Here is a 27,288-nt window from a genome sequence, read left to right on the forward strand (position 1 = left end):
AGAAGGACGGCGGAAGGTTACCCCGCATGTGACCGTGACTTCCATTTGTGGCAGGCGACCATCCCCCGGGGAGATCTTCCTCTTGGCTTCCTCTGACTTACCGTACATGTAATTATATTGATTTCAATATCAGTTGATTGGGAGGTTGCAACCTCAGGCATTCAGGTGTTCACCCTAGTTCACTTAGTGCGGACTTTCGCTCTTGTCTCCGCTCCGCTTTTTCCCCACATCTTTGTTTCTTCACATTTCCGTTTATCACCCTCTCGTTTTTCCATTTGCCTCCCCCTGAATCCGATCCCACCTGTCAGTAGTCTGCTGTGGTTCCCAGTGATCTACTTACTACCCCGGAAGTGTCTGGCTAGCCCCGACCGTCCTTGTGTTCCGGTGAATTTACAATTTAGCACAGCACAAGCCTAAAATTCATCGAGCGGGACCATCAAAATGCAGCCCTCGGAGCTAAGGAAAGAAGTTGGTCAGGTATGAGCTCCTTCAAAGCAGCCCAGGAATTCCTGGCGAATAAAAATCTGATCGGCTGGACATAGCTTTTTGCAGTTGGCTTTCATGGCCTCACTCCGAGTCCAGAAATTAAAACCTTGATCCATGATCACGGCCTTGGCGGGATTGTTCTCTTTAAACGAAATGTTCAGGACGCCGCCCAATTGCAGGTAGGACAAAGATACCCTCCCCGACCGAACAGGCCAGGATGACTGACTTGTGCGGCTAGGCTTTAATATTGGCCCTTCAAGAGGAAGCGAAGGCTGCTGGACATGAGCATCCGCTGTTCATTGGAATCGACCAAGAGAATGGATTTGTCACAAGGATATCGCCGCCAATCGCCCCTCAACTTCCAGGCGCGATGGCTCTAGGGGCTACATATGACCCCGAGCTTGCCTACAAAGTGGGAACTGCCACTGGGGAAACGTTGAGACTGTTTGGGATCAATATGAACTATGCACCCGTCTGTGATATTAACTCGGAGCCCCTGAACCCCGTCATTGGTGTACGTAGTTTCGGGGATGACCCCGGTTTCGTGGGGCGGTTTGCGGGTGCTACTGCGCGAGGTCTCAGAGAGCAGAAAGTTGTCCCTACCGTCAAGCATTTCCCCGGTCACGGAGATACTGCGGTGGACTCGCATTACGGACTCCCGGTGATACAGAAGACGAGGGATCAACTAGAGCAATGTGAATTGAGACCCTTTCGCCGAGCAGTCGCCGAAGGCATAGAGGCCGTGATGACCGCACATATCTCCCTGCCTGCTCTTAGGGGTTCTACCCTCCCCGCCACGCTTTCTACCGATGCCTTGAACATCCTGCGCGAGGACATGCAGTATGATGGCATGGTGGTTACAGACTGCCTGGAGATGGACGGAATCCGTGCAACCTACGGTACTGAGCAAGGGGCAGTCCTTGCTCTTGGGGCTGGCAGCGACAGCATCATGATCTGCCATACCTATAGTGTGCAGGTGGCGTCTATCGATCAAGTTATAGAGGCTGTCGAGTCCGGGAAAATCCCAATGGCGCGCTTGAAGGAAGCCCATCGCCGGGTCACCAAGGTGAAGCAAGATTTCTTAAGTTGGGACGCAGCGTTGAAACCCCAGGGCCTCGATGGCCTTGTCTCCATCAATGACAAGGCGCTTGAACTGGCTACCAAGGTCTATTCGAAGTCCGCTACTATTGTTCGCGAGAAGCCAGGTGTCTTTTCCAAGCTCTTCGACGAATCCTCTACCGTGGTATTCCTTTTCCCCGGCGAGAAGACCCCTGCTGGTGGTGCAGTAGACGGGGAAGGACTGGGAAGAAAGGGATCTTACAACGCCACTGAGTATCTTGAAATACTCAAAAGGGAATCAGCAAATGCTACCGAGATTCGCTATGGGGAACCAGGTCTTTCATCGGAGGAGTGGAGTCGCGTCGAGGCCGCCGATGTCGTTGTATTCACATCCATCAATGCGCGAGAATCGCAATATCAAAGAAACCTAGGCCTTGAACTGCCACAGCGTGCTCGGAATCTCGTTGCTATTGCCGCTTGCAGCCCTTACGACTTCCTAGATGATGTGAGCATTAGAACATACGTCACTACATATGAACCAACGATCGAAGCTTTTTCAGCAGCCGTTAAGCGCATGAAAGGTGAAGGAGATCTTCAGAAGGGTCAACTGCCAGTTGGATCACTAAAGCCAACACCACAATGGATCAAGGTAGATAACTACCAGGCGGCGAGAGACTTTTACCCTGTGCTGGCGCTTTGGAGAAAAGCCCTGCCCACTTACCCGCTACTTGAAACATCACCGCTAATGGAACCAAAAAATGGACACCATTTTGTCGTGGGACATGGAAAAAATCTCATTGGGTTCTGCCTTTTGTTCACCGAGGAACGACAGAACGTTACTTGCGGTCATCTGGCGGCGTTGGCGGTTGATCCGAGCAAGCAGGGGCTGGGCTTGGGAACCGCTCTAGTTGCAGCATGCCGGTCGTGGCTCAAGAAAGAGTTTAAGAACGCTCGTTTGGAGCTGGGAAGCTCATTTCCTCGATTCTGGCCCGGAGTTCCCACTGATCTGCCTTCCGAAGTCCTACAATTTTTCGTCCATCGGGGCTTCCAGCTCAATCCCGCGTCGGCCCGGTCTGTTGACCTGTACCAGGACATCCGGGACTTCCAGGCCCCGGAAAAATACGTCGCTAGAGCTCGGGACCGAGGCTATAAGTTTGAACCTTTAAAACCAGAAGGCTTTCTGAAAGGCTTGGTAGGACAGAAGAGAAACTTCTCTGATAACGAGGTGAGAGGCGTAGAGCCTTTGTAAATGCTCAGAACTAATTGTCCTCGGCAGGCCTGGGTTCAAAAATTCATGGACCTTGATCCAACTGTGTACCCCTCCAGCATCATGACTGCGTGGGATGATAAAGGCAACCAGGTTGGCTGGGCGCTCATGCTGGGGCCGGAATGCGACATCCTCCGGGAGAATTGGGCCTTCCCTCCCATCTGTGGCCCCAAAACGGGGCTGATCGGCTGCGTAGGCGTGGACAAAGACCATCGCAACGGTGGAGTCGGTCTCGCTCTTGTCAGCCATGCGATCGAAAACATGAAGCAGAGAGGCATTGAGGGGGTTTTCGTGGACTGGGTGGCTTTGGATGGCTGGTATGAACAGCTCGGGTTCGAGGTGTGGCGCAGTTATCGACCAGGTCGGATGCTCCTGTAGATCAGAGTGGATTGTGCACTGTTCTAGTGGTATATTAGACGAGACGCCTTCTCCATCGCCGGCGAATGAAAACCGTCTGATTTGTCTTATTTCTTGGCCGAAGGTTCCGAGACGGTGTGGAGAACCTCGGTTATCTCTCTCGTAATCTGCTTTCCGAGACGTCGCCGTTGTTCGAACGCAGCTGGCCATTTAGTCTTCAAACCCACTGTGCTCATTAGGATCCTCCAATGTATCGTCTACCTCGTATCTCTCGTCTGGCCCGGTGCCATAACAAGGTGCTGGGACCGACCAATCGACGGCTGTCATCGGTTTCCACACAGCCGTTACCTCACTCAGACACCCCTCTGTTCGACCATCATTACGAGTAGGTACCCCAGATATCGTCAGACAATTATAATTGAACATTTGGTCAGAGACTGAATCTAAGGCCACTGTAGTGCCCTCGTCGTGGGAGCCGGAGGAGCCGGTCTTCGCGCCGCCGTCGGGCTGACCGAGTCCGGACTCAAAACAGCCTGTATCACGAAACTCGTGCGTATACAATCGTGAGATAAATAGGCCAAATCTGTTGCTAATAGCCAACTTAGTTTCCGACGCGATCTCATACGGTCGCCGCACAGGGCGGTATCAATGCTGCCCTGGGCAATATGACCCGGGACGACTATCGGTGGCACATGTTTGATACAGTCAAAGGATCCGACTGGCTTGGGGATCAGGATGCTATCCATTACATGACGCGAGAAGCTCCGCAAGCGATTTATGAGCTGGAAGGATATGGGATGGCTTTCTCACGAACCAAGGACGGCAGAATCTATCAGCGGGCTCTGGGTGGACAGAGTTTGGAGTATGGACGCGGAGGGCAGGCATATCGGACGGCCTGCGCCGCGGACCGGACGGGACATGCCATGCTGCATGCGTTATATGGACAGGCATTAAAGGTAAGTTGGGAGACTAGCAGGTCGAAACTCATTCGTCTTGGGAGGCTGAACACGCGCTAATCGATGTAGCACGACACTGAATTCTTTGTCGAATTTTTCGCGCTCGACCTGCTTATGGTGGACGGAGCCTGTGTTGGGGTCATCTGCTTGTCTCTAGAAGATGGCAGTCTTCATCGATTTTTCGCTCGTAATACAGTGCTCGCCACGGGGGGCTATGGCAGGGCTTACTTCTCCTGCACATCTGCTCATACCTCCACTGGTGATGGCAGTGCTATGGTCGCGCGTGCCGGCCTTCCAAATCAGGACATGGAGTTTATTCAGTTTCATCCATCCGGCATATATGGCGCTGGAGTGCTGATCACTGAAGGAGCACGCGGCGAGGGAGGATACCTGCTTAATTCCCAGGGCGAGCGGTTCATGGAACGATATGCTCCTACCGCCAAGGATCTTGCGAGTCGGGATGTGGTAGCCCGCGCCATGAATCTGGAAATTCGGGAGGGCCGTGGATGCGGACCACACCGTGACCACATTCATCTGCAACTGTCGCATCTACCGCGCGATCTTATTCATAATCGGCTACCTGGCATCCTGGAGACGGCGTCTATATTCGCCGGCATCGATGTCACCCGAGACCCTATCCCCGTGGTGCCAACGGTCCATTACTGTATGGGTGGGATCCCCACAAACTTCAAGGGTCAGGTCCTAAGGGTTTCCACGGAGGGCGCCGAGTCTCCCGCCCCTGGACTCTATGCTGCGGGTGAAGCGGCCTGCGTTAGCGTCCATGGGGCCAATCGGCTTGGCGCCAACTCTCTACTGGATATCGTGGTATTTGGACGTGCATGTGCCATTGATATCGCCGAGAACAACGAGCCTAACATGCCGCTATACTCGTCTTGCTCGGGGAACGCAACCATTGGGCTGGACTCGATCCGAGACATGCACCGCGTCCGGACCGCGGATGGCGATATGTTGACGGCACATATTCGGGAGCAGCTCCAGCGAGCTATGCAGTCAGACATTGCTGTATTTCGGACCGAGTCGTCTCTCATCGAAGGCACGTCTAAAGTACAACAAGTGCAGCACGATTTCTCGACGCGATTGGCTACGAGGGATCGTAGCTTAATATGGAACTCGGACCTTGTAGAGACGCTTGAGTTGCGCAATTTGCTGACCTGTGCGGCGCAGACCGCGCATGCAGCTGTGCAGAGGACGGAAAGTCGTGGGAGCCACGCTCGAGAGGATTTCCCGGAAAGAAACGACGCGGGCTGGCTGCGGCATAGTTTGACGTGGCAAGGCCGAGAAGATGAGCAAGTGCGCGCGGGGTATCGAGAAGTCATGATGAAAACGTTGGATGAGAAAGACTGCGCAACTGTGGCCCCCTTGAAGCGAAGCTATTAAAAGGGAGGACAGGCTATGCCGGATCAGGATGCCTCCACATGATCTCCGAGAGGCACGTGGAGCCGCTCCACTCTCGGAATCTACACGAATCTACAGAATACGCGCTAAACAAGAATCGATGCATTCGAAAATGTATTATTATTCAGTCCCCGAGTATATCACACGCAACTAGTAATACATGTTATTTCCTGATTAGATATTACGAGGATATGGAAAACAGACCTCCGAAGATATCCCTCATCTCGCGAACTAATAAACCGACGTGAAGACATCCAAGGGACCGAAGATATCATTATCAATTGAAGTTGGGAAAAGGAAAAGATCACCTGGTTCGCTGTAACCACCAACCATGCAACATGGATGACGATGAAGTTTTCACCAGAGTCCGCCGTCTAAGTGGTGCGAGTGGCAATGTGGTCGAACTTGTAAAGGGGCTCCAGCTCGACTTTGCGACGGAAGATGAATCGCTGGATCCACCAGGGAAGAACCTTGAAGACCTGATAGTGAATATGAACGCGGGTTGGGACCGCAAAGATGTAGTCTAACTCCTCGAGAGTACGCTGCTTGGTCTCAGGCACCCAAAGGAAGATCATGACCAAGGCGGTCATATTCAATGCACTGGTTAAGTTAGATTCAAGATCGCAGGTGGACAGAGGAAACCAAAGATCAAAACTCACGCGTAGAAGCCAAATGCTCCAGTTGGCGTCATAGCATGCAACATACGAGGGAAGGTAATAGAAAGCACTGCAGCCCAGCTGAGGCAAACTGCAACAGCCCAAGACATTCCAACCTCTGCATGATATGTCAGTAACTATAGATACCCCGAGTCAGGAGAGAAGTAACCTACCGCGATGAGACAAAGGGAAAACCTCTGCGGAATAGGCGTAAGGCACGGGACCTTCACCGGGCGAGTAGAATGCAGCGAACAAAAAGACGAACAGAGCAATGCAGGCAATGTGTGCTGTAGAGTCCCTCGGAATGTAGAAGCAGAAGCCGGCAGCCAACAGAGTCCAGGCCATCTGCGGGAAGGTAAACAGTAGCAAGGTTCTGCGACCATACGTGTCGATGGTGAATATGGCCGGGAAGGCAAATAGGAAGTTGACCAACCCAAACCCCCACGAAGCAAAGAGAGCCCCCGTGACGCTAGCACCAGCCTCTTGAAAGATGGTGGAAGAATAAAACGCCACAATGTTAATACCACACATCTGTTGCGCAATCATTACCACGAATGAGGCAAGAGTGGCACGTCGGACCCGGGGAATAGTAAACAGTTCGATGAAACGTTTGATATAAGTACCCTGGCCTGCAATCTCTTGCTCAATCTTGATCTGGGCGTTGATGTAATACAGGTCGCGTGCAGCCTGCAACTTCGTGTTGCGCAAGCGGCAGAGAGACTGATACGCCTGCCTCATCTTACCATTCTTGATAAACCAACGGGGCGATTCGGGACAGAAGTACACGCCAATGAGAAGAGGAACGGCGGGAATGAAGGCTGAGCCAAGCTGAAGGCGCCACGAAATGTCTCCAGTATCTTTGACAGCCAAATTTGCGCTGGTACCGAGGAAGATGCCGAAAGCTGTCCACAGTTGCCAGCTCATCACCAAACCTCCACGGATTATGGCTGGGCAATTCTCTGCACAGAAGACAGGGATGGTAGACGCTTTCAATCCCATTCCAAGGCCAAGAAGAAGACGGGTGACAAGCAACTGAGGCCAGGTCTGACAGACGGCAGAGCCGATGGGAGTCAGCAAGCAGAAAATAGCGGAAATGAAAATAACACCTCGGCGGCCCATGATTTTGTTGAGGGGGTCCGACAGCCAGCAACCAATGACAGCGCTGGCCATGTATGGTCCTCTATGGTATGGGTTAGCTACTATATCCATTCAATAGAGCATGTGACAGGCGCGACTCACGCATTCACAACACCAACAAGCCACTGGTTTCTCTCGGCATTAGGATTATCCTTCTCGGGAATTCCAAGCGCATCAGGAAAGGAAAGGTTGGCTCCTAAAAAAAACCATGAGTAATCCATCATCTTTTCACAAGGGCCAATTGTGTTATTTACCGTTACTTCCAGTCTGATCCCATCCTCTATCACGGGGATTAGTCCACATTCACAGTTGCAGATTCCACCAGGAATACCAAGGAACACTTACTGGACTGCAGCCCCGATGGAACAAAGGATGATGGTAAAATACAAGGCCACGGGCTGGCGCCACTTATGAGTGACCTCGTTTTCAATTGCGGCAATGTCAGCCGCCGACATGTCAGGGACTGACTCATAGTTGTTGGGATCACGAGCGACAAGAGCACCCTTCTTCAGATCAGGAAGAATGTCGTTCAGTTGATGCTCATGAGCGAAGTCCTCAACATCGTGAAGAACCTCTTCAATACTCAAGTCAGCGAGAGGGTTCTTAATCCTAGGAAAGAATTAGCAACCGAGAACAAACATCTATAGGGTGATGAAAAAGGTGGGCAAGCTTACTTTGCAGAGGTATTCTGGTTGAGATTGATATGCTCAAAGTGACCCTTTTCGGCGGTCTCCTGGTCGTCACTGACGCTACACAGACGTCAGCCACGGGAACTCAAAGGAAGATTGGAGATGCAACCAACCGCTTCTGGACAGTGACATTGGGAGCTACGATCTGGGAATCATCGATTTCAGCCTTCCCCATATTTGCAGCCATGGCGACTGCAGGGTGTTGATGAATAAAGAGAGTGAACGATGGAGAACGATGAAGAACGATGACAAACGATGAAATGAATCAAGGCAAGGAAGGAAGGTGAGACGCGATAGGACAGAGTGAAGACACAGTGAATAAGACGCGACGCGGGGAAACAAGAGAGAGAGAGAGGAAGTGCGGGGGTGAGCAGAGGAAGAAAAAGAAAGAGGGAAGTGAAGGAGAGTAAAAAGGGCAATAGGGCTGATAAAATAGCAGGTGACTTCCCTCGTACCTGCTGTCACTTTCTGGGGAACTCCGGGATTTTCGACTGTGGATTGGGGCCCAACTCCTCTTGTTACCTCCGATTTGAGTGGCGTCGATTGGTTCCTTTTACCACAGTTTACGCATGTATGACCTTTGACGGAGCCTTTTTCTGGTAACTAATGCGGAGTTCTCCTTTATGTGGAGGACACAACCCATGGGTGAAGTAGCGTGATGTGTTCCTCAGGCAGACTATACCTCCCGCTTCTGTTCTCCTGGAACGGGAATTGGCTTCTTTGACTCTTTCTACTCGTTCCACCGGTGGGTTCCAGTCCGCCCCCCGTGTTGTTTTCTTCTCGACCTCTTCTGGATTTCTTTTATTTCTTTGTTCCCTCTCCGACCGACCTTCTGAGCAACTTAGGGGGGAACAGACCAATACTAACAATGCCGCTAGGAATATTCTGTGTGATACTTGTTCCTCGCGCCAGTCCAGGATGCTTGGCAGTTTCTTACGGGGTAGTGCGGTTCCTCTGGGTCCGCTGACACTGAAGAAAACTCTCTTTGTTGAAGTTGGTCAAGGCATCAGGGTCAACGCACACACGTGTCGGGCAATGAACTTTGCCGCGTTCCTTTGTGTGTGGTCAGAATTTTGCTTCTCGAAACCGAAGGCTGTTGACAGGCTTGCAGGTCATGATCATCCCATACGCCACGAACAGAACGGGGCATTTGCTAATGTTGTAGAAAAGGCTGCCTTAGACAGTGAAACGGCGATAGACCAGCTCAGGGAATCGAAGTCTAATCGTTTTAGGGTTATTTGGCCCCTTTTTCCAACCAGAATCCACTCCTAAGTGACATCGTTCCTTCTCTATTTTTCTTTCCCCTTCGTTTTCTTTTGAGGATTCTTTGCTCCTAGTGATGATTCGCTTGCGCCCAGACCATCGAAGCGAAGGTGATACTAAAAACGCCACGCTCCCATTGCGATGCCACGAAGAGTCAAGAAATCATTGGCTACTCTTGGCTGGGAAGATGATTAGCTCGGCGCCACTAAGCCCGAAGCGGCGACTGAGCGCGGGAATCGGCCTCTACTACTCAGATACCACGGTGTATAGCGTCCACCTCTTCGCGCGGTGGCTGAGTGAGACGGCGTTCTGCTTCCCTGGACGTTTTCGTCGTGGGAGGCTGTCCTTTGGGTCTTGGCTGGTGCTCACATGGCTGAAACCCATAAACACGAAGGAACGTCAACGCTGGTTTCCAATACCCACTAAACTACAGCCAGAGACTCCGGACTGAAACGATTGACTACTAGCTAGGGGGGCTCAAGCCGTGGCTGTCATATTGGATTTTGGTGTAACCATTCAGGGTAACCTCAGGGATCTATCTTAGGTAAGTCGTAAATGCAATATGTTTCTGATTGTGCGTCGTCTGTCGGACTGACCGCGTTCTTCTAGGTCGGATATCAGCAACGCTCGAACATGCCTTACCACCCCCTTCCGCCGCAACAAAGAAAACCAACCTGACGTGATGCACACAAGAAAGATGAATAGAGTTCAACAAAGGCGGTATTATGATTGCTCAAAAATATTCTAGGCTGAACGGTTGAGGAGGCAAAAACCATGACCTCAAAGAGCGAGAGAATAAGAAGAAAAAAGAAAAAAGAGAAAAGTCACGATGGGCTGAGCGAAAAGCGCCCGTCGAACAAACCGCGCATCTTGCCCTCCTGACCAACGGGGGATGGCGCCGTCCTCTCCACGCCAATGACGGCTCGAGCGTCCGGGGTTGCAACGCCGAGTGGGGAATTTTCTCGGTCTGGCCGGGGCTGAGCTTAACTGGCCCGGGTTAGTCTGCCTGAAGATTATTCGATTCACACCGTAACTGTGTATAGCAACAGGTATACTAAGTGAACCCGGTCGGTTTCGCCATCGCCAGGATAATCCCGCAGCAAAATACTAACAGGGTCTTCTTGGGTTCTAGCCCCAGTACATGCAGACCTATGTACAATTCCAACTCCTGTCTAACATTCGTCCGCTTCGAAACCATATGTACTGTACTCTGTAACTATCTCCACGCTTGTTTTGGTTGAAATGGTTCGACGCATTTTAATTAGAACAGGTGGCGGCGCAAAACACTTTTCAGTTCCGGTCGCCATTGCCCGACACTATATTATCTATTTTCTTTTTCCGCTCGTATTCGCGCCGCATGTGAGCTTGAACATGTAGTTGAGTTAATTTATTGTGCTGATCGCCATTCGCTTGGTGGTGCCACCAAATCTTCACAGTATATTTATGTAGCTCTATACATAGTATCCAACGCGTCCATAGACCCCTGTTCATCAGAATCGCAGTTACAGTAACAAGTGAAGTGACCTGTTGCGAATTTTCCTGACACAGCCTCTGGTGAGGTGACCCGCGTCTATGTGTTGCGTAACACACGATTGATTCAAAATCCCGGTACGACCAGACTAGTAGTCCTCAACCAAAGAAATTTCCGGCGAGGGGCTCTAATACCAGTGCCTAGCATCTGGTGTGACATTGTACCGTCTTTCTTGTAGAGGCTGTTTTTATTTTTATTTTTATCTTTCTCGCTGGCGATGACGAGCGGTGCCTAAGCTAACACTTATGCCTAAAGCTGTGTATAGTTATGAGCAATATAAAAAAATGGGGTCATATATACAAAGCAAGTCAGCCGGCAACAACGTTTAACTAGGTGCTAAAGATAACCAACAATAGATTGTAAAGACCATCTTAATCATCGAGCCCACTCTATCCTTCTAGATCTTGTCTTCATCTATAGCCGCGCGATTCCTTTCCCGCTCCTCCAGTTCGGCTACATTCATAACGAGCCCCTGCGCAGCCCAGCCCTCGAGCCCCAGTTTATAAAGCGTCCGTTGATCGTCTCGCGTGGGAGGATTTCGAGGCTTTCCACGACGAACGCGAGACTCTTCCGTCTCGACCAAATTAGCATTGCGTCCTTGAAGATCTATGCCGCCCAGATCATCAAAGACCTCATCGGTAAATCGGTAGGTTCTATATTCAGTGTTCATCCAGCCAGTGCCTGGGAGGATCTTAGTAGGCCCATCCGGGGTTGGATAACCGATGAAGGAAATTGCACTGACCTGTGTTTCTACAGTTGTCTTCCCAGTCCTCGGTCATGTAATGAAGAAGTCCTCCATGTGTGACGACCACTATCTCTTTTTCGGGTCTATCTCTTAGCCAGCAGCGCATGTCGCGAGCACGCAGGGTGATGGCTTCGCGGTTTGGGGCATGTTTCCCACGCTGTTTGATGTCAGTTTGAAGGGGAGAAAGTGCGAAGGCGATATAACGGGCTCGCCGAGTTTAGAGCTCTAAATAGATCGTCTAGTGACCTTCTTACCTTGAGTTGCCAACCGTCAGAAACCAAGCTCATGTCGGCAGGGACCTTGTTGTTCCGGATCTCGGACTCAAGAGCGCCGCGCTCACTCCCAACGTCGCAAGGAAAATCAGAAACCTCCTGAAGATCAGGATGCAAGAGGATCGTTTTATCCGGGTGTGCAGTAAACACAGGTTCGAAGCCCTTCAGCGCAGTGTAGAGAGTCCGTCGGAAAGGAGACGACACCACAAGATCGATGTGCGCGTGGCGGGGGAAGTCTCTCTGGAGCTCCTGGCATTGTTCGATGCCTTTCTCAGTGATAGTTGGATCTGGGATGTGGCTGTACTCGAGAGAGATATTGTGCTTGCCCTGCAGAGGGCACCGTGGCTTTGATAAGTACCGTGCTTGCTTGAGATGTGAGCTGCGGGGTTTGTGATGCTAGCAACATACTTGAGCATGGCGCACAAAATGAATTATTGGCGACATGGTTGACCTGGATATGTGAAGATATCTGGGTGTAGTATTGTACAGGCTTCCTCGCCAGAGATTGGGTTTGACGAAGCGAGTTGTGATCATTTCAATCTGTCTGTTTAGTGTTTGTCCGATCGACGGAAAGATCTCAGGGTGGGACCGGGACTTGTTTGGCTCGTGGATGCTGTGAGCCTGTGACTCCATTCACGGCGTGTAATTTGATAGCAACATATGAAGTCAGTCTTTGCCTGTATAGTAAGATAAAGAGAACACTCACATCGAAGTTGAGTTATGCATCAACCAATTCAGATGCATATTGATGGAGTAAATCAGTACCGTGAAATGACTTGCCAAATCCAGTTAGGCGATATCAGTGTCACGTGCAGATGCCCGAGGCATCATCATCGAGTGATCATCGTTTCCGAGATGCGCTCTGATATCGCATGACATTGCAAGACCCCTACAAACACAACATACCACCGCTGGTTCGTGATATTTGATTATATTTAGCATCAAATTACTCCGCCTGCTATGGACTTCTCTGATGCAAACGTTCCGTCATTCCATAGCCTTCTCCAGTCCGGGGACCCGTTTGTCCCTTTTTCCGAGTTCTCGATTGAGACCTCCCGCGACTTGCTGAGCAGAGATGGCAGTAACTGGGTGCAGGACAGGCTAAAAGAAGGCCGTCCCTTCGTCCTTCGCGGATTCAACCGCCTGGAGAGCTGGAATGCGTCTATCTTCAATAAGGATAGCTTGGCTGTTTTATCGTCCTCGGAAGGTACGCCGGATCGTGTGAAACATAAGAATAGTTCGATGGACCGGGCTGACGATACACTCGATACCGTTGGGTAGCTATTCCCATTAGGAACTGTCAATCAGGCCGAGATGTAAGAATGCGACTGCGGGATCTGTTGTCGACAGCAGGATATGATCGCACCAATATCATCAAAGAATTGTATGCAGTAACCCAGGTTTCTGTACATAAACCTTGCTCTGCTTGACTAACCGTCTTGCTAGATTATATGCGAAAGACCTTCAATGCCCTTCTGAGTGGATTCGTGCGTTGGAAACCGTCTTACCATCGTCACTGAGGCATCTAGGTTCGCTCGACTTGTTCCGAGTGCTGCCGAAGGAGATTGTCCCGGAAGTTTTGATGGCTTATGTTGGGACACGAAAGTCATTGTGAGTACAACGAGAGCCCCGAAAACTGTCGTTACATCCATTTGTTAAATCGTACCTTCAACGTCTAGCTCCGGATTTCACAGATGCTTCAGTGCAACTGTTGCTCTTAATCTTCTAATTGGATCGGAAGGTGCGTCGGACTTGTCTGGGGCGGATTTTACCATAACACTCTGGGGGCAAACTACAAATTCTTTTGGCATCTACTAATATTTGCTGAAGGTCAAGGTCCGGGAACATTATGCTTTGGTACAGACACGAGCTCACGAACTCAATACGACGCATTCATGGAGGAACTCGGAAAGTCATCTCACACCGACTGGGCCAATGTTCCTATCGAAAAGCTCAAATTAGCCAAATTTCCCATATACATAACGTATCAGGAACCTGGGGACTTGGTGGTGTTCCCGTCGGCGACTTCCCATCAAATATGGAACACCAGCTCTCTGGTCACGAAGGTAGTATGGAACATCATGCACGCTTCTTCACTCGAGTCTTTCTTCGACTACGTGCAGCCAGTTTATCAAATGCAGTGTCATGCAGACACGGGACGAGTCCCTCTGATACCATTTCATGCTCTGAACAGTAGCCTTAGAGTGCCAGAGACTCGACTTCTTTTGGAGATCTTCCAGCGACTGGTCGATGACGAAGATATCGGAAACGATCCAAATGTTTCGGTCAAGCTTGTTGATACGCAAGGAGCAGTTGTGGAGTGTAACTTTTGTGGACTAACGATCTGGAATCGGCACTTGCACTGTGAACAGTGCGGAGATTTTGACCTTTGCCTAACATGCTTCGTTTCCGGCCGCAGTTGCAAGCATACCGCTAGCTATGCTTGGGCGGAATTATTGCCCAGTCGGCATTGTCAGGAAATCATAAGAGCATCCACAGAGGTATTGCAAGATAATTCGCTTTCGAAGATAAGAGATTCCAGGTATGGTCACCAAGGGGCTTTTGAGACCTTCGGCCTGTTCTCTTCGGTCGGAACAGATTTCTCGAGACTCGTTAGCTAACATGCCCACTAGGAAAAGGTCGTTGGGTACGCTCGCTATGGCGGCGGCGGACGCACGGAGGCAACAAGTGGTAAGGTGTTCGAGCTTGAAAAAGCTCTCTACGTGACCAGCGAGGACAAAAAAAAATTAACTCTATCTAGGAGCGGCTGTGCCACTTGTGTCGAGATAGCCACCCTGTGTGGAAGGGTATTACGTGCCCTATATGTGACGCCTTTTTCTGCTTCCGTGGTCTTTACAGGCATTTCGATGTTGATCTTCTCACGTTTCTCCGCAAGGATGAAGCATGGAGTTGCCCTAAATGCGTGCGCATATGTAATTGCCGATGTTGCCATTCTGCCCACCCATACCAAAGCAGAGATAAACCAGTCCGGGCGCGCATCAAACCCGTTGACCCCCGAGGGCGCATTTATGGTTTTGTGGATAACGTTTTTGACCAAAAGAGAGGTAAAAAGGCCAACTTGCCCTTACACGGCGTCTCTCCACATGGCGACATAACCCCCCGTGGGCAGAAACGGTCCCGGGGGTCAAGCGAAGACGAACAGGTCAAAGTATGGCTGCAAAATGGTCATGCGCACCTTCCAAGTGCAAGACCAGAGGTTGTCGACATTACTCCGTCTAATGGGACATCTTTTAACGCCCCAAGTTGCAACGGATCTCTTGGGCCAAAGGGACAGCTGCGCATTAGCGACCTTGTCGAAGATCAAAATTCACCCGTCGAAGCCACGTCGACCCCTCGCAGCGGTATAATGCATCAGCCGATGTCATCGGCATCCTCGGTGCCGCAGAATGGTACATCTCGCGACCCCAGCGGACCCCGGAATGATCGCCGTCACTCGGAATTCCCGTCGTCAGGGAGTGGAGAAAGTATCGCAGCGCTCGAAAGGAAGCTAGACAATCTCCGGCAGTCGGCCGATGTCCTCATGGATTTGACTCTGACAGATTCTCACGCAGAGGTCATGGAGACCATTCGCCAGTTGGAAAGTGAAATCAAACAACGGAAGCGCGCAAAGGCGGAAGTGTTGTTCAACAATCTCAGTCGAGATTTCCCTCATTTAGCCGATCTGGCTCGCGAGGAGGCGCGACGACGGGGGATCCAGTCTGAATAATCTTGTATTTTTGTTTAGCGGACGGGGGAATCTGATATGGAATCTATCTATCATCTTTGGGAACCCAATTACACCTGTCCGTATATGAAGTTGGGAGAATAAATAGCGACGGAGAGAGAAAGAGAGAGAAAGAGAGAGAAAGAGAGAGAAAGAAGCTTGGCAGCGGACCTCCCCAGTTCCAAGGCACCAAGGCTCAGGACCCAGGGATCGCAATCAGGCGGAGGCCCGTCGATCTTCCTCTTCTTCCCCCCCTTCCTTGCCATTCCCCATTCAGTCATTCATTCATTCATGACTGCTATTCTTATCCCACGTCGTCTCCTACGTCAATCATCATCAGTGTCAGATCTTCTAGCCTTACAGAATCTCTTCATCCCCTTTCTCGGTTTCGTCATCGATCCCTAATCTCTATCCGCTTGTTATTATTATTCACTCCTGGTCGGTTGTCCCGCCTACTACTGACACTAAACTAACGCCAACACTAACAACCCATCACTCCCTCTCGCTCCCTCCTTTCACCCCTCCGCACCGCTAGTAAATTGGCTAACATTTCGCGGGGCCTTCCCAGAATCTGAACCAATTTTTCCCTCTCCCACATCCCCTCCTCGCTTCGGCTGCGTGTATTCAACCCGAAGGCGCATCGCATCTCCCACGATTCTCGTTTCCATTCCCCCCCCCGCGGCCTGCAGCCGCCGTGGCTACGACCGACCCGCGCTCTCGCATCGAGTAGTTCCTAGTCTTGGGGATCGTCGGTAGCAATCTCAACACACTATCCTGACCGCCTCCACAACGCTTGACTACGCTCCTCTCCCCACGACCATTTTCACCTTCCTCGACGGTCCCCCTCCCTGCCCCTCGTCCGACTGCTCTTACGTCTGTTTGGACTGTCATCACATAAAGGGACTTTCGTTCTCTCCTTGCCTCCACGCGTCATGCCATGCTTCAAGGGTCTCGCCGTGAGTATACACACTCCGGATGGCCCGATTTCCGAGTATTCGATCCAACGCCAGTCTCGGGCCTCTCGCATAGCTTGCTTCATTCCCGTACCGCCTCCCAAACTCCCCGACACCGCTACTAGCAAGCCCGAGCAATCGACCTTTGCCATTTCGATCACACTACTGAACCCCGGCCAAGATGTACCCTACTCCGCCCCGAAGTCGACTCTCGATAACCCGATGCCGAAACCCAAGATTGTCGGAGGGTTACCGGGCCAAACGGAAGAGCGGGGACAATACTCAAGCATGGTTGCTCCGTATCAGGCGCTGACCAACTCACCCAACGAGACGGTCGCTGCTTACATATACTTTGACGGACGACAAAAGGAGGAGGTGGCCACGCTCCTCCGAAGAGGAGAGGAGACCTGGGTCAACTCTCGATGGGTCAGTGTTCCCGATTCGGAGGGAGGGGGTCTGGCCGAGCGGGAATTTCTCTTCCGTGAAGTCGGACTAGAGCGATGGCTCAACGGACTAGACCTGGAGGGCAAAGATGCGGCCGCCAAAATCGAAAGGCGACGACAGAAGATCGAGAAGCGCCGCTTAAAGCGACTGGCAGAGCAGAACGGTGATCTGGAAATGGATTCCAAACGTGACAAGGGGATCATGCGGTATGGCAACGACGATAAATCCCCGCTGGAGGACATCTCCGACGAGGACATGTCCTTCTCCGATTCCGACGACGACCCGATTCCCGAATCGGCAGGCCAGATTAAAGTGGCCTTGTTTCGCGTATTGGCCTCGGGCGAGATTAAGCGCGGGGAGTACTCGCCGCAATTTGACGCCCATGACGACGACGACGAAGGCCAGAACGGACAAAACAGTAATGGCGGGGCCGACGCGGACATCGACCATACTACGAGCTTTGCTAAACCAAAGTCGCTTGATCCCAAATCGATCAGCACGCAGACGGTGACGGGGATTGATCCTTCGGACAAGCCCTACGCGATCTTTACCTTTATGTATCGAGGCGAACGTGAGTTTCTACAGACCTGGCTTCTTCGGTTCGAATTGGATAGATCTTTTACTGACTTTTAACTCTTTCGTAGGACAACTACAGAAGATGAAGATCATGAAGGACCCCAAAGCCCAAGAGACACCCGGCCCAACGAAGCGCAGATCCCTACAGCCTGACTTTGCCAACCTTGGGCCTTTGAAACCCGGCGGAACAGTCGGTTTCCTAAACTTCCGGGATAGTGCAGAGAACAAAGGCAGAAAAGACAAGAAGGGAGCTGCCGACGACGAGATGGACAGTGACGATGACGATGACGATTCGATTCTGGGTAAAGCCGACGACGAAGAGGCCAAGGATCAGGACCGACCGCTGTCCCCTGACGACCTGAGGCGCCAGGGTGAACTCGCCGAGGGGCTTCGCCAAATCAAGGTACGTGTTGACCCAAGCCCGGCTCAACGATATCACCGAGTGCCAGCGGCTAACAATATGGTCCAGTTGAAACGCCAACATTCGTCGGCGTCGCTCGGGGTCAACACCCCGAAGAGCGACGCGGCCAGTCCCCAGCCCTCCGGAGAGACACCGTCTAACGTCTCGACAACGCCCCCGACGACTACTGCAGCAGCCCCCAGTGCGACCCTTGAAGCTCCTAAGCCCACGGTCAACACGTTGGAAGGCGGATTCGTCGGAAGCCCCTTGAAGAAGCAGCGAGCCAGCGTCTCGCAAGCGGACGAGCATGCCATACGTCGGCGTATCGAGTCCGGGCTCTCTCAACAGGTCAGCGGCGTCCTCAACAGTGCCGGAACCGAAAATCCGCCTGCCCCTGGAACAGATGCTAAAGCTTTCGGAGAGAGTCTCCAGCAACCTCAACCTCAACCAACGAAGCAGCAGGACGAGGAAGAGCTGTAAATCAGCCCTCGTCTTTCCTTGGAAGCCCCATGGAATCTCCTCTTTTCTTCTTCTCCTTTTCTATGTGGGGATCTCTTTCAAAAATTCCCTTGTGACGACTGCGATGGGCTGGCGTATTTGGAACAGTCGACTTTAATCTTTCTCTTGAATCTTTTTTGGGGAGGATTTTACTGGATCTCACTCCAGTTGGTCTGTGGATGGCAAGATCTGTTGGAGGCATTTACCTAGAGATTTATTTATTTTCTTCTCCTTTTCTTTTCGAGCATTCTTATTCTATCTATCTCCAGTGTGTCCCGGAATACAGCGAGAGAATTAATTGGTATAGAATCAATGAAGTTACGCAAGTTGCCATGTTACCTCCAGATCCACTTCTTTTAGTTCTTTTTCTCCGCCAGGCACCCAAACTTACCAACCTCCATCGATCTCCCCTCGTCAGCTTCGTTGCCACTTCCGAGATTCAAGACGAAATCTCAACAGGCACAGAATAGTTCCCGCCATGCCGTTAGCACGCTCATCCGATCCCCTGGTGTGGATCGACTGCGAGGTAGGGAATCCTTCGTCTTTTCCCCCGCGATCCACCATCCTCAAAAGCTCATGATCTTCCATAGATGACCGGACTGGATGCCGAGAGTGACCACATCCTGCAAATCTGCTGCTTTATCACCGACGCCGACCTACAGCTACTGGACTCTACGGGGTTTGAGACGGTGATCCACCAGCCGAAGTCGACTATGGACCAGATGAACGCCTGGTGCATCGACACCCACGGTCGCACCGGGCTCACGGCGGCCGTGCTGGCCTCGTCGGTGACGGCGGAGACGGCGGCGGCCGAACTGCTGGCGTACATCCAACGATTTGTGCCCAGGCCTCGAACCGGTTTGTTGGCGGGCAACAGCGTCCATGCAGACAAGGCCTTCTTAGCGCGGGGCCCGTACGCGGCGGTCCTGGAGTGGTTACACTATCGCATTGTGGACGTGAGTACCATCAAAGAGGCAGCCCGACGATGGGGATCGGACGATCTACTGGAATCGGTACCTCCGAAGCGTGAGGTGCATCTGGCAAAGGACGATATTTTGGAAAGCATCGAGGAGATGCGATTCTACCGGCAACAGCTGTTTAGTGGGGCCGGACGGAGTGGATGAGGGGGGAAAACTGCGTGAGGTGGTGATGTGATATCCTATGGAATTGGCACAAATTAAGGGGGAATTGACCTCGAGAACGACAGAGTGAGATGTACGGAGTACATAACGACAGTAACAATCTGTAAAGGAAAAGGAGGTGACGCGCACATGACGATCCCGTGCTGCCCCTCCGTTGTTTTGTTTCTTTCCTTCCTTTCTTTCCCTCCCCCACTTCGTCTGCTTTCTCCTGCTCCCTTCATCTTCGGCTTCCTCTCGCCTTACGTCTAGCCTGCATTTCAAGTGTCGGTGAGCCGGACAGATTGGACCGTCTTTTTATATATCATCCCTTGCTGCCCCCCCTCCTTCCTTTCCTTCCTCTCCATCCCCCCGTTGCCAACAACACACTCCCTTTCTTCCCTCCCTCCCCACCCCACTCGATCCACCATGTCTGTCCAGACCGTCTCGCTGCAGCCCTTTACCGACCAGAAGCCCGGAACGTATGTTGCACCTTATCACTCGATTGGAGTGGTCTCGGATAAATGACTAACAGCTTGCGTCCAGCTCCGGTCTGCGGAAAAAAGTCAAGGTCTTCCAGCAGCCCAACTACTCCGAGTCCTTCATCACATCCATCCTCCTCTCCATCCCTGAAGGTGCCGACGGTGCCTTCCTGGTCATCGGTGGCGATGGCCGCTACTACAATCCCGAAGTCGTCCAGAAGATTGCCCAGATCAGCGCTGCCTACGGAGTCAAGAAGCTGCTGGTCGGTCAGAATGGCATTCTCAGTACCCCCGCCGCCAGCAACCTGATCCGCGTGCGCAAGGCCACCGGTGGCATCTTGTTAACCGCTAGCCACAACCCTGGTGGTAAGTTCTTCTCTTTTCCTCGTTCGTGATGATCATGACAACTGACCGTCATGCGTGCCACGATTAGGTCCCAATGCCGACTTTGGTATTAAGTACAACCTGGCCAACGGTGCTCCTGCCCCCGAAACCGTCACCAACAAGATCTACGAAACCTCCAAGTCCCTTACTTCCTACAAAATCGCCGAGATTCCTCAGGTGGACATCTCCGCTGTCGGCACCCAGACGTACGGCCCCTTGGAGGTCGAGGTGGTCCACTCGACCGCCGACTACGTTACCATGATGAAGCAGATCTTCGACTTCGACCTCATCCGTGAGTTCCTGAACACGCACAAGGACTTCAAGGTGCTGTTCGACGGCATGCACGGTGTTACCGGCCCCTACGGTGTCGACATCTTCGTCAAGGAGCTGGGCCTGCCCAGCAGCAGCACCATGAACTGCCAGCCCAGCCCCGATTTCGGCGGTGGCCACCCTGACCCCAACCTGGTCTATGCGCACGAACTGGTCGAGGCCGTCGACAAGAACGGAATCCACTTCGGTGCCGCCAGTGACGGTGACGGCGACCGTAACATGATCTACGGCGCTAACACTTTCGTCTCCCCCGGAGACAGTCTGGCCATCATCGCCCACCACGCCAAGCTGATCCCTTACTTCCGCGACCAGGGCGTTTACGGTCTGGCTCGTTCCATGCCCACCTCCGGGGCTGTGGACCGTGTGGCCGAGGCCCAGGGTCTGCAGAGCTACGAGGTGCCCACGGGCTGGAAGTTCTTCTGCAACCTGTTCGATAACAAGAAGATCTCCATCTGCGGTGAGGAGAGCTTCGGCACGGGTAGCAACCACATCCGGGAGAAGGACGGTCTGTGGGCCATCGTGGCCTGGTTGAACGTCATCGCCGGCGTGGCCAAGCAGAAGGGCTCCGAGACGCCCAGCATCGCCTCGATCCAGAACGATTTCTGGCAGACCTACGGCCGCACCTTCTTTACGCGCTACGACTACGAGAACGTCGACAGCGACGGCGCCAACAAGGTGATTGCCACCCTGTCGGAGAAGCTGGCCGAGCGCGACACCTTTGTCGGCTCCAGCGTCTCCGGTCGCCGTGTCACCGACATCGGCAACTTCGCCTACACTGACCTGGACGGCAGCGTGTCCAAGAACCAGGGCCTGTACGCCACCTTCGACGACGGCAGCCGCATCGTGGTCCGTCTGTCCGGCACGGGCAGCAGCGGCGCCACCATCCGTCTGTACATCGAGAAGTTCGAGAAGGACGCCAGCAAGTTCGGCCTTAGCGCGCAGGAGTACTTGCAGGACAACGTCTCGCTGGCCCTGTCGCTGCTCAAGTTCAAGGAGTACATCGGCCGGGAGGAGCCTGACGTGCGGACTTAAAAACGCCCAGATTCGTTTTCGTCCGTGTTAACGAGGTTACGTGAGCAATTCGTACAGTGTTTTTTCTCCAGCCCTCCCTCATGGACAGATAGAGTGAGCAGCAGCAGCAGCATCGTAGCGTTGATCAGTAAATATTTTAATTATATCATATCATATCATACCTTGATAGTCAAAAACTAGTATATGTAAGGAAAGAAAGTCATTATTTCGTAAATCCATGAGTCCGTCGCCCATATCCTCTAACCTCCCTCACTCCAGATCTCGACTACCCATTAGTACATCACCCATCAGACATGAAGAAGAGCTGTATAGCTCAACCCTCAAGTCCAGAGACTTTCTCCCCCCACCATTCTCCCCACTTCACAACCTTCTCCTCCCTCCTCGCCTCTTCTGCCGCAAACACCACCGCATGACTCCTAACCGCTTCCTCCAACGTACACCCCACAAACCGTCTCTGCGCCTCCTCAACCCCCATCCCCCGACTCACCACCGCATCAACCGCCTTCACGAAACTGCGCGCCAATCCATAGTCCCCACCGCCGTGGGACTTCTCTTCCTCGGGCGCTTGCTTAGGCACGGCGATGTGGGTGGTCGACCGCGTCGCGAACGAGTATATGCTGATATTGCGCGAGTCGTAGCTGATTTCGCCCCTTGTGCCGTAGACACGACCCCGTCGTTCGCATTGTTTTTCCGTGGGGGCGATCATATGGAAGGTTGCTGTTTTGGCGAGGCGGAGGGGTGTTTTTGAAGAAGAAGCGAGGGGAGGGGAAAGCTGTTCGTCGTCCCAGGTGATGGTGACGATTTGGTCGTCGCAGACGGTATTGTCGCCGTCGTACACGCACCGGCCGTACCATGGCCGCGAGGCGATTTCGGTATCGGTCATGCTCTCTCGGGAGTAATCTTCTCCTAGGCGTTTGAGGAGGTGGATTTCTGCTGCCGCGATGGCGGCGGGGGATGATGGGTTCTCCGTTGGGGAGGAGTTCTCGGTGGAGGAGGATGTGCAAGGACGAATTACGTCTTCAATGTCCGGGCAGACGATATTCACGGGCCAGTCGAAGATCGACTGCTTCACGTGCATGTCACGGTAGATTTTCAGCGCGCTGTAATTGCATTCCGGCTCGGCTGGACAGGAGAGACAGTTTGTGGCGGAGCCAGCGGCGAGTGGTTTCCGGGCGGGTCGGAATTGAGTGAGAGTGCCGGTGGAGGAGATAGAGCGGGGGAGATGGGGTGGTTGAGAATCTTCCGTCGTGGCATCTACGTCTGCGTTGGCGTCCGAGGAAGGGACCGGTGGCGGAGAGCACAGCAACCAGAGGATAAAATCGATATCATGACACGATTTAGTGAGAAGAGAGCCGTCTCCGGCGGGGGTCTGACGGCGCCAATTGCCGCGGACGTAGCTGTGAGAGAAATGCCACCATCCCACGGGCTCGCAGTGCTCGAGGGAGACGATATCGCCGATGACGCGGTCGACGAGCAGGAGTTTCCTTAGCAGGATATTATGCGGACTATATCGCAGGACATGACCGATGGAGAAGATCGTCGATGGCGACTGGCCGCCCAGCACGCGATAGGCCGTGAGACAGTCGGCCAGCGACAGGGCCAGCGGCTTCTCGCAGAGGATATGTAGTTGGAGCGAGGCAATGGCGCGAAGAATCTCGATATGGGTCTCATCGAGGGTACAGATGAAGACGCCGTCCACGCCTGGGGGTTGGGTAGCGTGTGGAGTCTGTTGACGACGCTTCAGCTCCCACTGCAGCCATTCCTGCCAGTCGGTGAATTCCTGGCCCTCGTGCGGGCTGCTGCCACCTTTATCGCCCCAGATGAAGTTGCGGCCGAACTCCTGGCGTTTGAAAGCGTGGGGCTCGGCGATGGCGTGGATCACCCCGACGGTGGTGGTCGTCACGGCACGGGCATAGGCCGTTCCCCGCGATCCGGCCCCGATGACAAGAAACCGAAGGGGTTTGGTGGTGTTTAAGGGAGAGGGCTTGTTGTTGATGTTGGCCACGGGAGGTTGAGCTTCCTTCATGATGGAGATACTATCCTGGGCCAAATATTAAGATGCGGTGAGAAACTAGAGCAAGAGAGTACGAATGAAGCCGTCAAATACGAGATGAGGGCCGGCTGCCACTCTTGCGAAAGAAACAGGACTGGAGAAGGGGAAGAGAGGAGCAGAAACGAGGCAGAAGTAGATAATGCAACCCTGACTAATGCCAATCCCGTGATGCTGGTTGGCTGGTTGGCCCGTGTTATGTCAGCGGTCTCTACAGTCCAGGAGTGAAGAGTTGATGCTGGATTCGGTCTTTATCGTTCGAAACTTCATGCATGATTAGATAGAGAACAAGGCTATACGAGTCCTGATGGTTCCACTCAGATCCAATCTCCAAGCAAACCACCATGCAAAGGAATGTACATACAGACAAACAAGGAAAATACAAGAATCACAGGCCGACAGGAAAACATCGAATACAATTCGGGGTATCCATAGAAGAAATAGGCAGAGAAGGCTAGTACTGAATATCAAGACGTCATCGACATGGCGCGCCGAAGGAGGTGCGCGCAATGGCAGCGGCCAAGCGGCTCGGCCTCAACGAGTTACCATCGAAGCGGTCTTCGTCGGGAGGATGAGAGAGAGAAAGTCCTCTCTCATCTTCCCCTTGGAGATGCCGGTCGCGAGCGCGCCAACCGTCAGCGTATGTACAGAGCAAAAGCTCTAAACTTATATACCCTGAGAATATGGAAGGGGGGAAGGGGGAGGGTTTTTATAGTATGTGCACACGATCCACAACGGGAAATCGAAATAAAAACCACCGTGGAAAGTGCAAGACAAAGGCTCATAGGTTCTCGGAAAATCGGCTGCCTCGACTCCCATCGAAGCTCGGGTGACTCCGACCCAACACGTCGGGTCGTTTGGGAATTGTAGGGGAAAGAGCCCCCGATAGTTGAGGAACAGCCCGCGAGCCCGTGGGTTCGTTGGAGAGACTGGCACTCGCCGAGCCCGCGACGGGTGTCCGCGCTGGGGACGGTCGGAAGATGACTCTGGCGTCCGACTCCTCCGCCTCCCGCGTATAGCTGGTATCCAGGGGCATACCGTACGGCACCGACGGAGGCGGCTGGGTGGGCGACCGCGGGTACACCGGTGACGGCGGCTGAATGATCGTACTCGGCTCGGACGTCGTCGGGGAACCGGCCTCGAAGCCACCCCCATAACCGTCTCCACCAGACTGCAGTACCGAAGGGATTTTCCTTCCCGAGATCTTCTGGAATCCTCGCTCGCTGGTGCTGGAGGTTATCGTGCTATCGGTCCGAGTAGTCTGGTTGGACTGTCTCCAGCGTTTCATGAATGCCGGTGCAAAGTACGAGGCGGTGAACAGGGGATCGTGACTCGACCGCCGCGAAGTCATTTCGGCAGACCGCGACACCGATTCGGCCCCGAGCGCCGTGCCGGTCTCTGGTCCGGCAGGAAGGGCTTCTTGAACCGGGTTGCGCGCCGCCGCCTTTCGTCGTCGGAACAGCAGGAAGGCGACAAGAAGCAGGATGAGCGCTCCCGCCACGCCGCCGACGACACCGCCAGCAATCTTTCCCTTGGTCTGGCTGTCGAGCGAGCCGGAGCCCCCGGAAGCCACATCGGTAGCCGTAGGAGCTGCGCTTGTCGTGGTGCTAGTCGCCGAGGATTCGCCGCCTCCCCAGCCGTCACCCGTGGATGACCAAGACGTCGGGGCGCTCTCCGAAGTTGTCCACACGATTGCGACGGAGTTTGTCGTTGACGATGTCGTAATAGTGGAATTCGAGGAGGTACTGGACGTCGACATCGAGCCCGTGGAAACCGCCGAACTTGACGACACCCGGTGACTCGAAGAAGCGCTAATCGTAGTCGGACTGATAATGTGATGCGAGGTCTGGGTAGAAAGCTGGACGGTGGAATTTCCGGAAGTGACAGACGTTCCGGTGGTGGAGGCGTCATGGCCGGTTGTCATCGTCGGGGTGTCCGCAGTGGGGGATGAGTAGGCTGGCGAGGCGGTGGGAAGACCTTCGTCCGACGAAGACGAGGACGAGGACGAGGACGCATTTGTTACTGTACTTGTCTCAGATGAAGAAGTATTGTCTGCGGTGGAACGATGGGAATGCGTGACAGACGTCGGGTCGGAGGAAGTGTGCGATGTTGTGGAGCGATCCGATTCGACGTCTGAAGTTTTGGTCGGTCGAGCCGTGGCGGTGGTGTCTGAAAGCGACGTTTGGGGATCTTGATCGACCGTGCTAATCACCCTCGCTAGTACCGTGGTTTGGTCCTCCGAGTCAGCGGTCTGGCGACGTTTCTCCGGGGTCGAACCCCCGTCACTACGACCAGGCGTGCCGTCCGTTCCATCTTCCACGTCGCGGAGCATGTTTGATTGCGTCGAAGAATCGCCATTCCGATCGAAATCTTGGTCCACGCCTTGTTCCTGACCGTCAGTCGAACGAGTTCTCCTCCTCATCAGTCTGGTATACCGGGTGTGTCTGGAGCTGCCATGATGGGACATCCTGACGTGCCCCACGTGTCCGTCGTACAAAAAGCAATTCCTTCCCAGCTACCGTCACTCAATAATTGACCGAATCGGGAAATGGTCCGTTTCACAAAAGATCGATCCGTAACAAGTCTCCACTAGTATCAATCAGGCGAGCCGACTAGCGATAGCGGTTTCAATTCCAGTTCGGAAGCACGAAAACGAGGACGAGAAAGAGTAGGCAGTCCAGTCTGTCGAGAGCAGTTCGGAGCAATCGGAAGCTCAAAAGGCCAGAAGTCGAAGGAACGTAGAGAATTAAACGATAGAATTCGATGTCGAAAGAATGAAGACAAAGAGTATGCAAAAGAAGGAGATATCGATATTCGAGGTTGTCAAAGGAGCGATTAAACACTAGAAAAGTCGATAATGTAATGAATAGATAATAAAGTGAAAAAGCAAGGAGCGGACGTCAACTGAGAGCAGCCGACAATTGAAAGATCGAGATAGGAAAAACGAAAATCAATGATCGAGAGGCATGGACAACTGGCAGTGGGAGCGAGTCATTAGCATCGGGTGAGGTGAGACATTGAAACCAGTCCACTCGGGATCCATTGCGAAGGGAAGATTGTCTGGACCTACCCGTACGGAGTAGAGGACGAGGAAATAGATCAGTTCCACTTCTCTCTTTTCTTTTTTAATTAATTCCAACCGGAAAGAAAAAGAAACACGAGTAAAAGAAAGTGGTCCCGAAAACCTTCCCTGTATCCTCCTATTAATCACTGGAATTTTGAACAATTGAAACCCTGATTTAATCCATTCTCGTCAGAGAGAGAAAGGTGCAGGGGAGTCGAGGTGCGGACAGCTCGAAGCTCCGAACGGACGAGGGACTCCGTAGCGAGGTGATCGTCGAGATTATTTCCGATCCGACAACTTCTTCCCGACGGACCAAGGATCCACGCTGACACCTACGGAGTAGGTTCTGGAGTCTGGACCCGAGACGTTTGGACGGTTTGTTAATTAATTGATTTGGGG

General features: G+C 52.8%; 8 protein-coding genes across 8 annotated transcripts; 4 read left to right on the forward strand and 4 right to left on the reverse strand.

Annotated features, from left to right (window-relative positions):
* Nucleotides 1-441: 441 nt before the first annotated feature.
* On the forward strand, nucleotides 442-5,523 carry KD926_007244 (putative beta-N-acetylglucosaminidase; the record flags this gene model as incomplete). Its single annotated transcript, XM_053100080.1, has 8 exons — nucleotides 442-477; nucleotides 543-665; nucleotides 725-2,770; nucleotides 2,822-3,151; nucleotides 3,409-3,554; nucleotides 3,628-3,718; nucleotides 3,775-4,125; nucleotides 4,195-5,523. The coding sequence occupies 8 exons, from the start codon at nucleotides 442-444 to the stop codon at nucleotides 5,521-5,523; spliced, it is 4,452 nt and encodes a 1,483-aa protein (XP_052956271.1).
* Nucleotides 5,524-5,915: 392 nt separating this feature from the next.
* Nucleotides 5,916-8,210, reverse strand: KD926_007245 (galactose-proton symport; the record flags this gene model as incomplete). The annotated part of the gene is made up of 8 exons (XM_053100081.1): nucleotides 5,916-6,141; nucleotides 6,201-6,315; nucleotides 6,371-7,377; nucleotides 7,437-7,530; nucleotides 7,589-7,614; nucleotides 7,680-7,943; nucleotides 8,009-8,083; nucleotides 8,137-8,210. The coding sequence occupies 8 exons, from the start codon at nucleotides 8,208-8,210 to the stop codon at nucleotides 5,916-5,918; spliced, it is 1,881 nt and encodes a 626-aa protein (XP_052956272.1).
* A 3,004-nt stretch (nucleotides 8,211-11,214) lies between these two features.
* On the reverse strand, nucleotides 11,215-12,467 carry KD926_007246 (histidine phosphatase family protein; the record flags this gene model as incomplete). Its single annotated transcript, XM_053100082.1, has 4 exons — nucleotides 11,215-11,498; nucleotides 11,560-11,719; nucleotides 11,817-12,213; nucleotides 12,322-12,467. 4 exons carry the CDS (start codon nucleotides 12,465-12,467, stop codon nucleotides 11,215-11,217), a joined length of 987 nt encoding a protein of 328 aa, XP_052956273.1.
* Nucleotides 12,468-12,794: 327 nt separating this feature from the next.
* On the forward strand, nucleotides 12,795-15,561 carry KD926_007247 (uncharacterized protein; the record flags this gene model as incomplete). The annotated part of the gene is made up of 7 exons (XM_053100083.1): nucleotides 12,795-13,041; nucleotides 13,116-13,218; nucleotides 13,281-13,445; nucleotides 13,529-13,575; nucleotides 13,671-14,154; nucleotides 14,468-14,525; nucleotides 14,896-15,561. 7 exons carry the CDS (start codon nucleotides 12,795-12,797, stop codon nucleotides 15,559-15,561), a joined length of 1,770 nt encoding a protein of 589 aa, XP_052956274.1.
* A 929-nt stretch (nucleotides 15,562-16,490) lies between these two features.
* Nucleotides 16,491-19,553, forward strand: KD926_007248 (oligoribonuclease; the record flags this gene model as incomplete). The annotated part of the gene is made up of 5 exons (XM_053100084.1): nucleotides 16,491-17,526; nucleotides 17,600-17,934; nucleotides 18,001-18,407; nucleotides 18,895-18,955; nucleotides 19,020-19,553. The coding sequence occupies 5 exons, from the start codon at nucleotides 16,491-16,493 to the stop codon at nucleotides 19,551-19,553; spliced, it is 2,373 nt and encodes a 790-aa protein (XP_052956275.1).
* Nucleotides 19,554-19,976: 423 nt separating this feature from the next.
* On the forward strand, nucleotides 19,977-21,775 carry pgmA (phosphoglucomutase PGM2; the record flags this gene model as incomplete). Its single annotated transcript, XM_053100085.1, has 3 exons — nucleotides 19,977-20,029; nucleotides 20,094-20,395; nucleotides 20,463-21,775. 3 exons carry the CDS (start codon nucleotides 19,977-19,979, stop codon nucleotides 21,773-21,775), a joined length of 1,668 nt encoding a protein of 555 aa, XP_052956276.1.
* Nucleotides 21,776-22,088: 313 nt separating this feature from the next.
* On the reverse strand, nucleotides 22,089-23,801 carry KD926_007250 (Gfo/Idh/MocA family oxidoreductase; the record flags this gene model as incomplete). The annotated part of the gene is made up of 1 exon (XM_053100087.1): nucleotides 22,089-23,801. One exon carries the CDS (start codon nucleotides 23,799-23,801, stop codon nucleotides 22,089-22,091), a length of 1,713 nt encoding a protein of 570 aa, XP_052956277.1.
* Nucleotides 23,802-24,606: 805 nt separating this feature from the next.
* Nucleotides 24,607-26,247, reverse strand: KD926_007251 (uncharacterized protein; the record flags this gene model as incomplete). Its single annotated transcript, XM_053100088.1, has 1 exon — nucleotides 24,607-26,247. The coding sequence occupies one exon, from the start codon at nucleotides 26,245-26,247 to the stop codon at nucleotides 24,607-24,609; it is 1,641 nt and encodes a 546-aa protein (XP_052956278.1).
* Nucleotides 26,248-27,288: the final 1,041 nt, after the last annotated feature.

The sequence above is a fragment of the Aspergillus affinis genome (assembly GCF_023601865.1).
Source record: "Aspergillus affinis strain CMG 70 chromosome Unknown NODE_40_length_256409_cov_85_802654, whole genome shotgun sequence".
Taxonomy (NCBI): domain Eukaryota; kingdom Fungi; phylum Ascomycota; class Eurotiomycetes; order Eurotiales; family Aspergillaceae; genus Aspergillus; species Aspergillus affinis.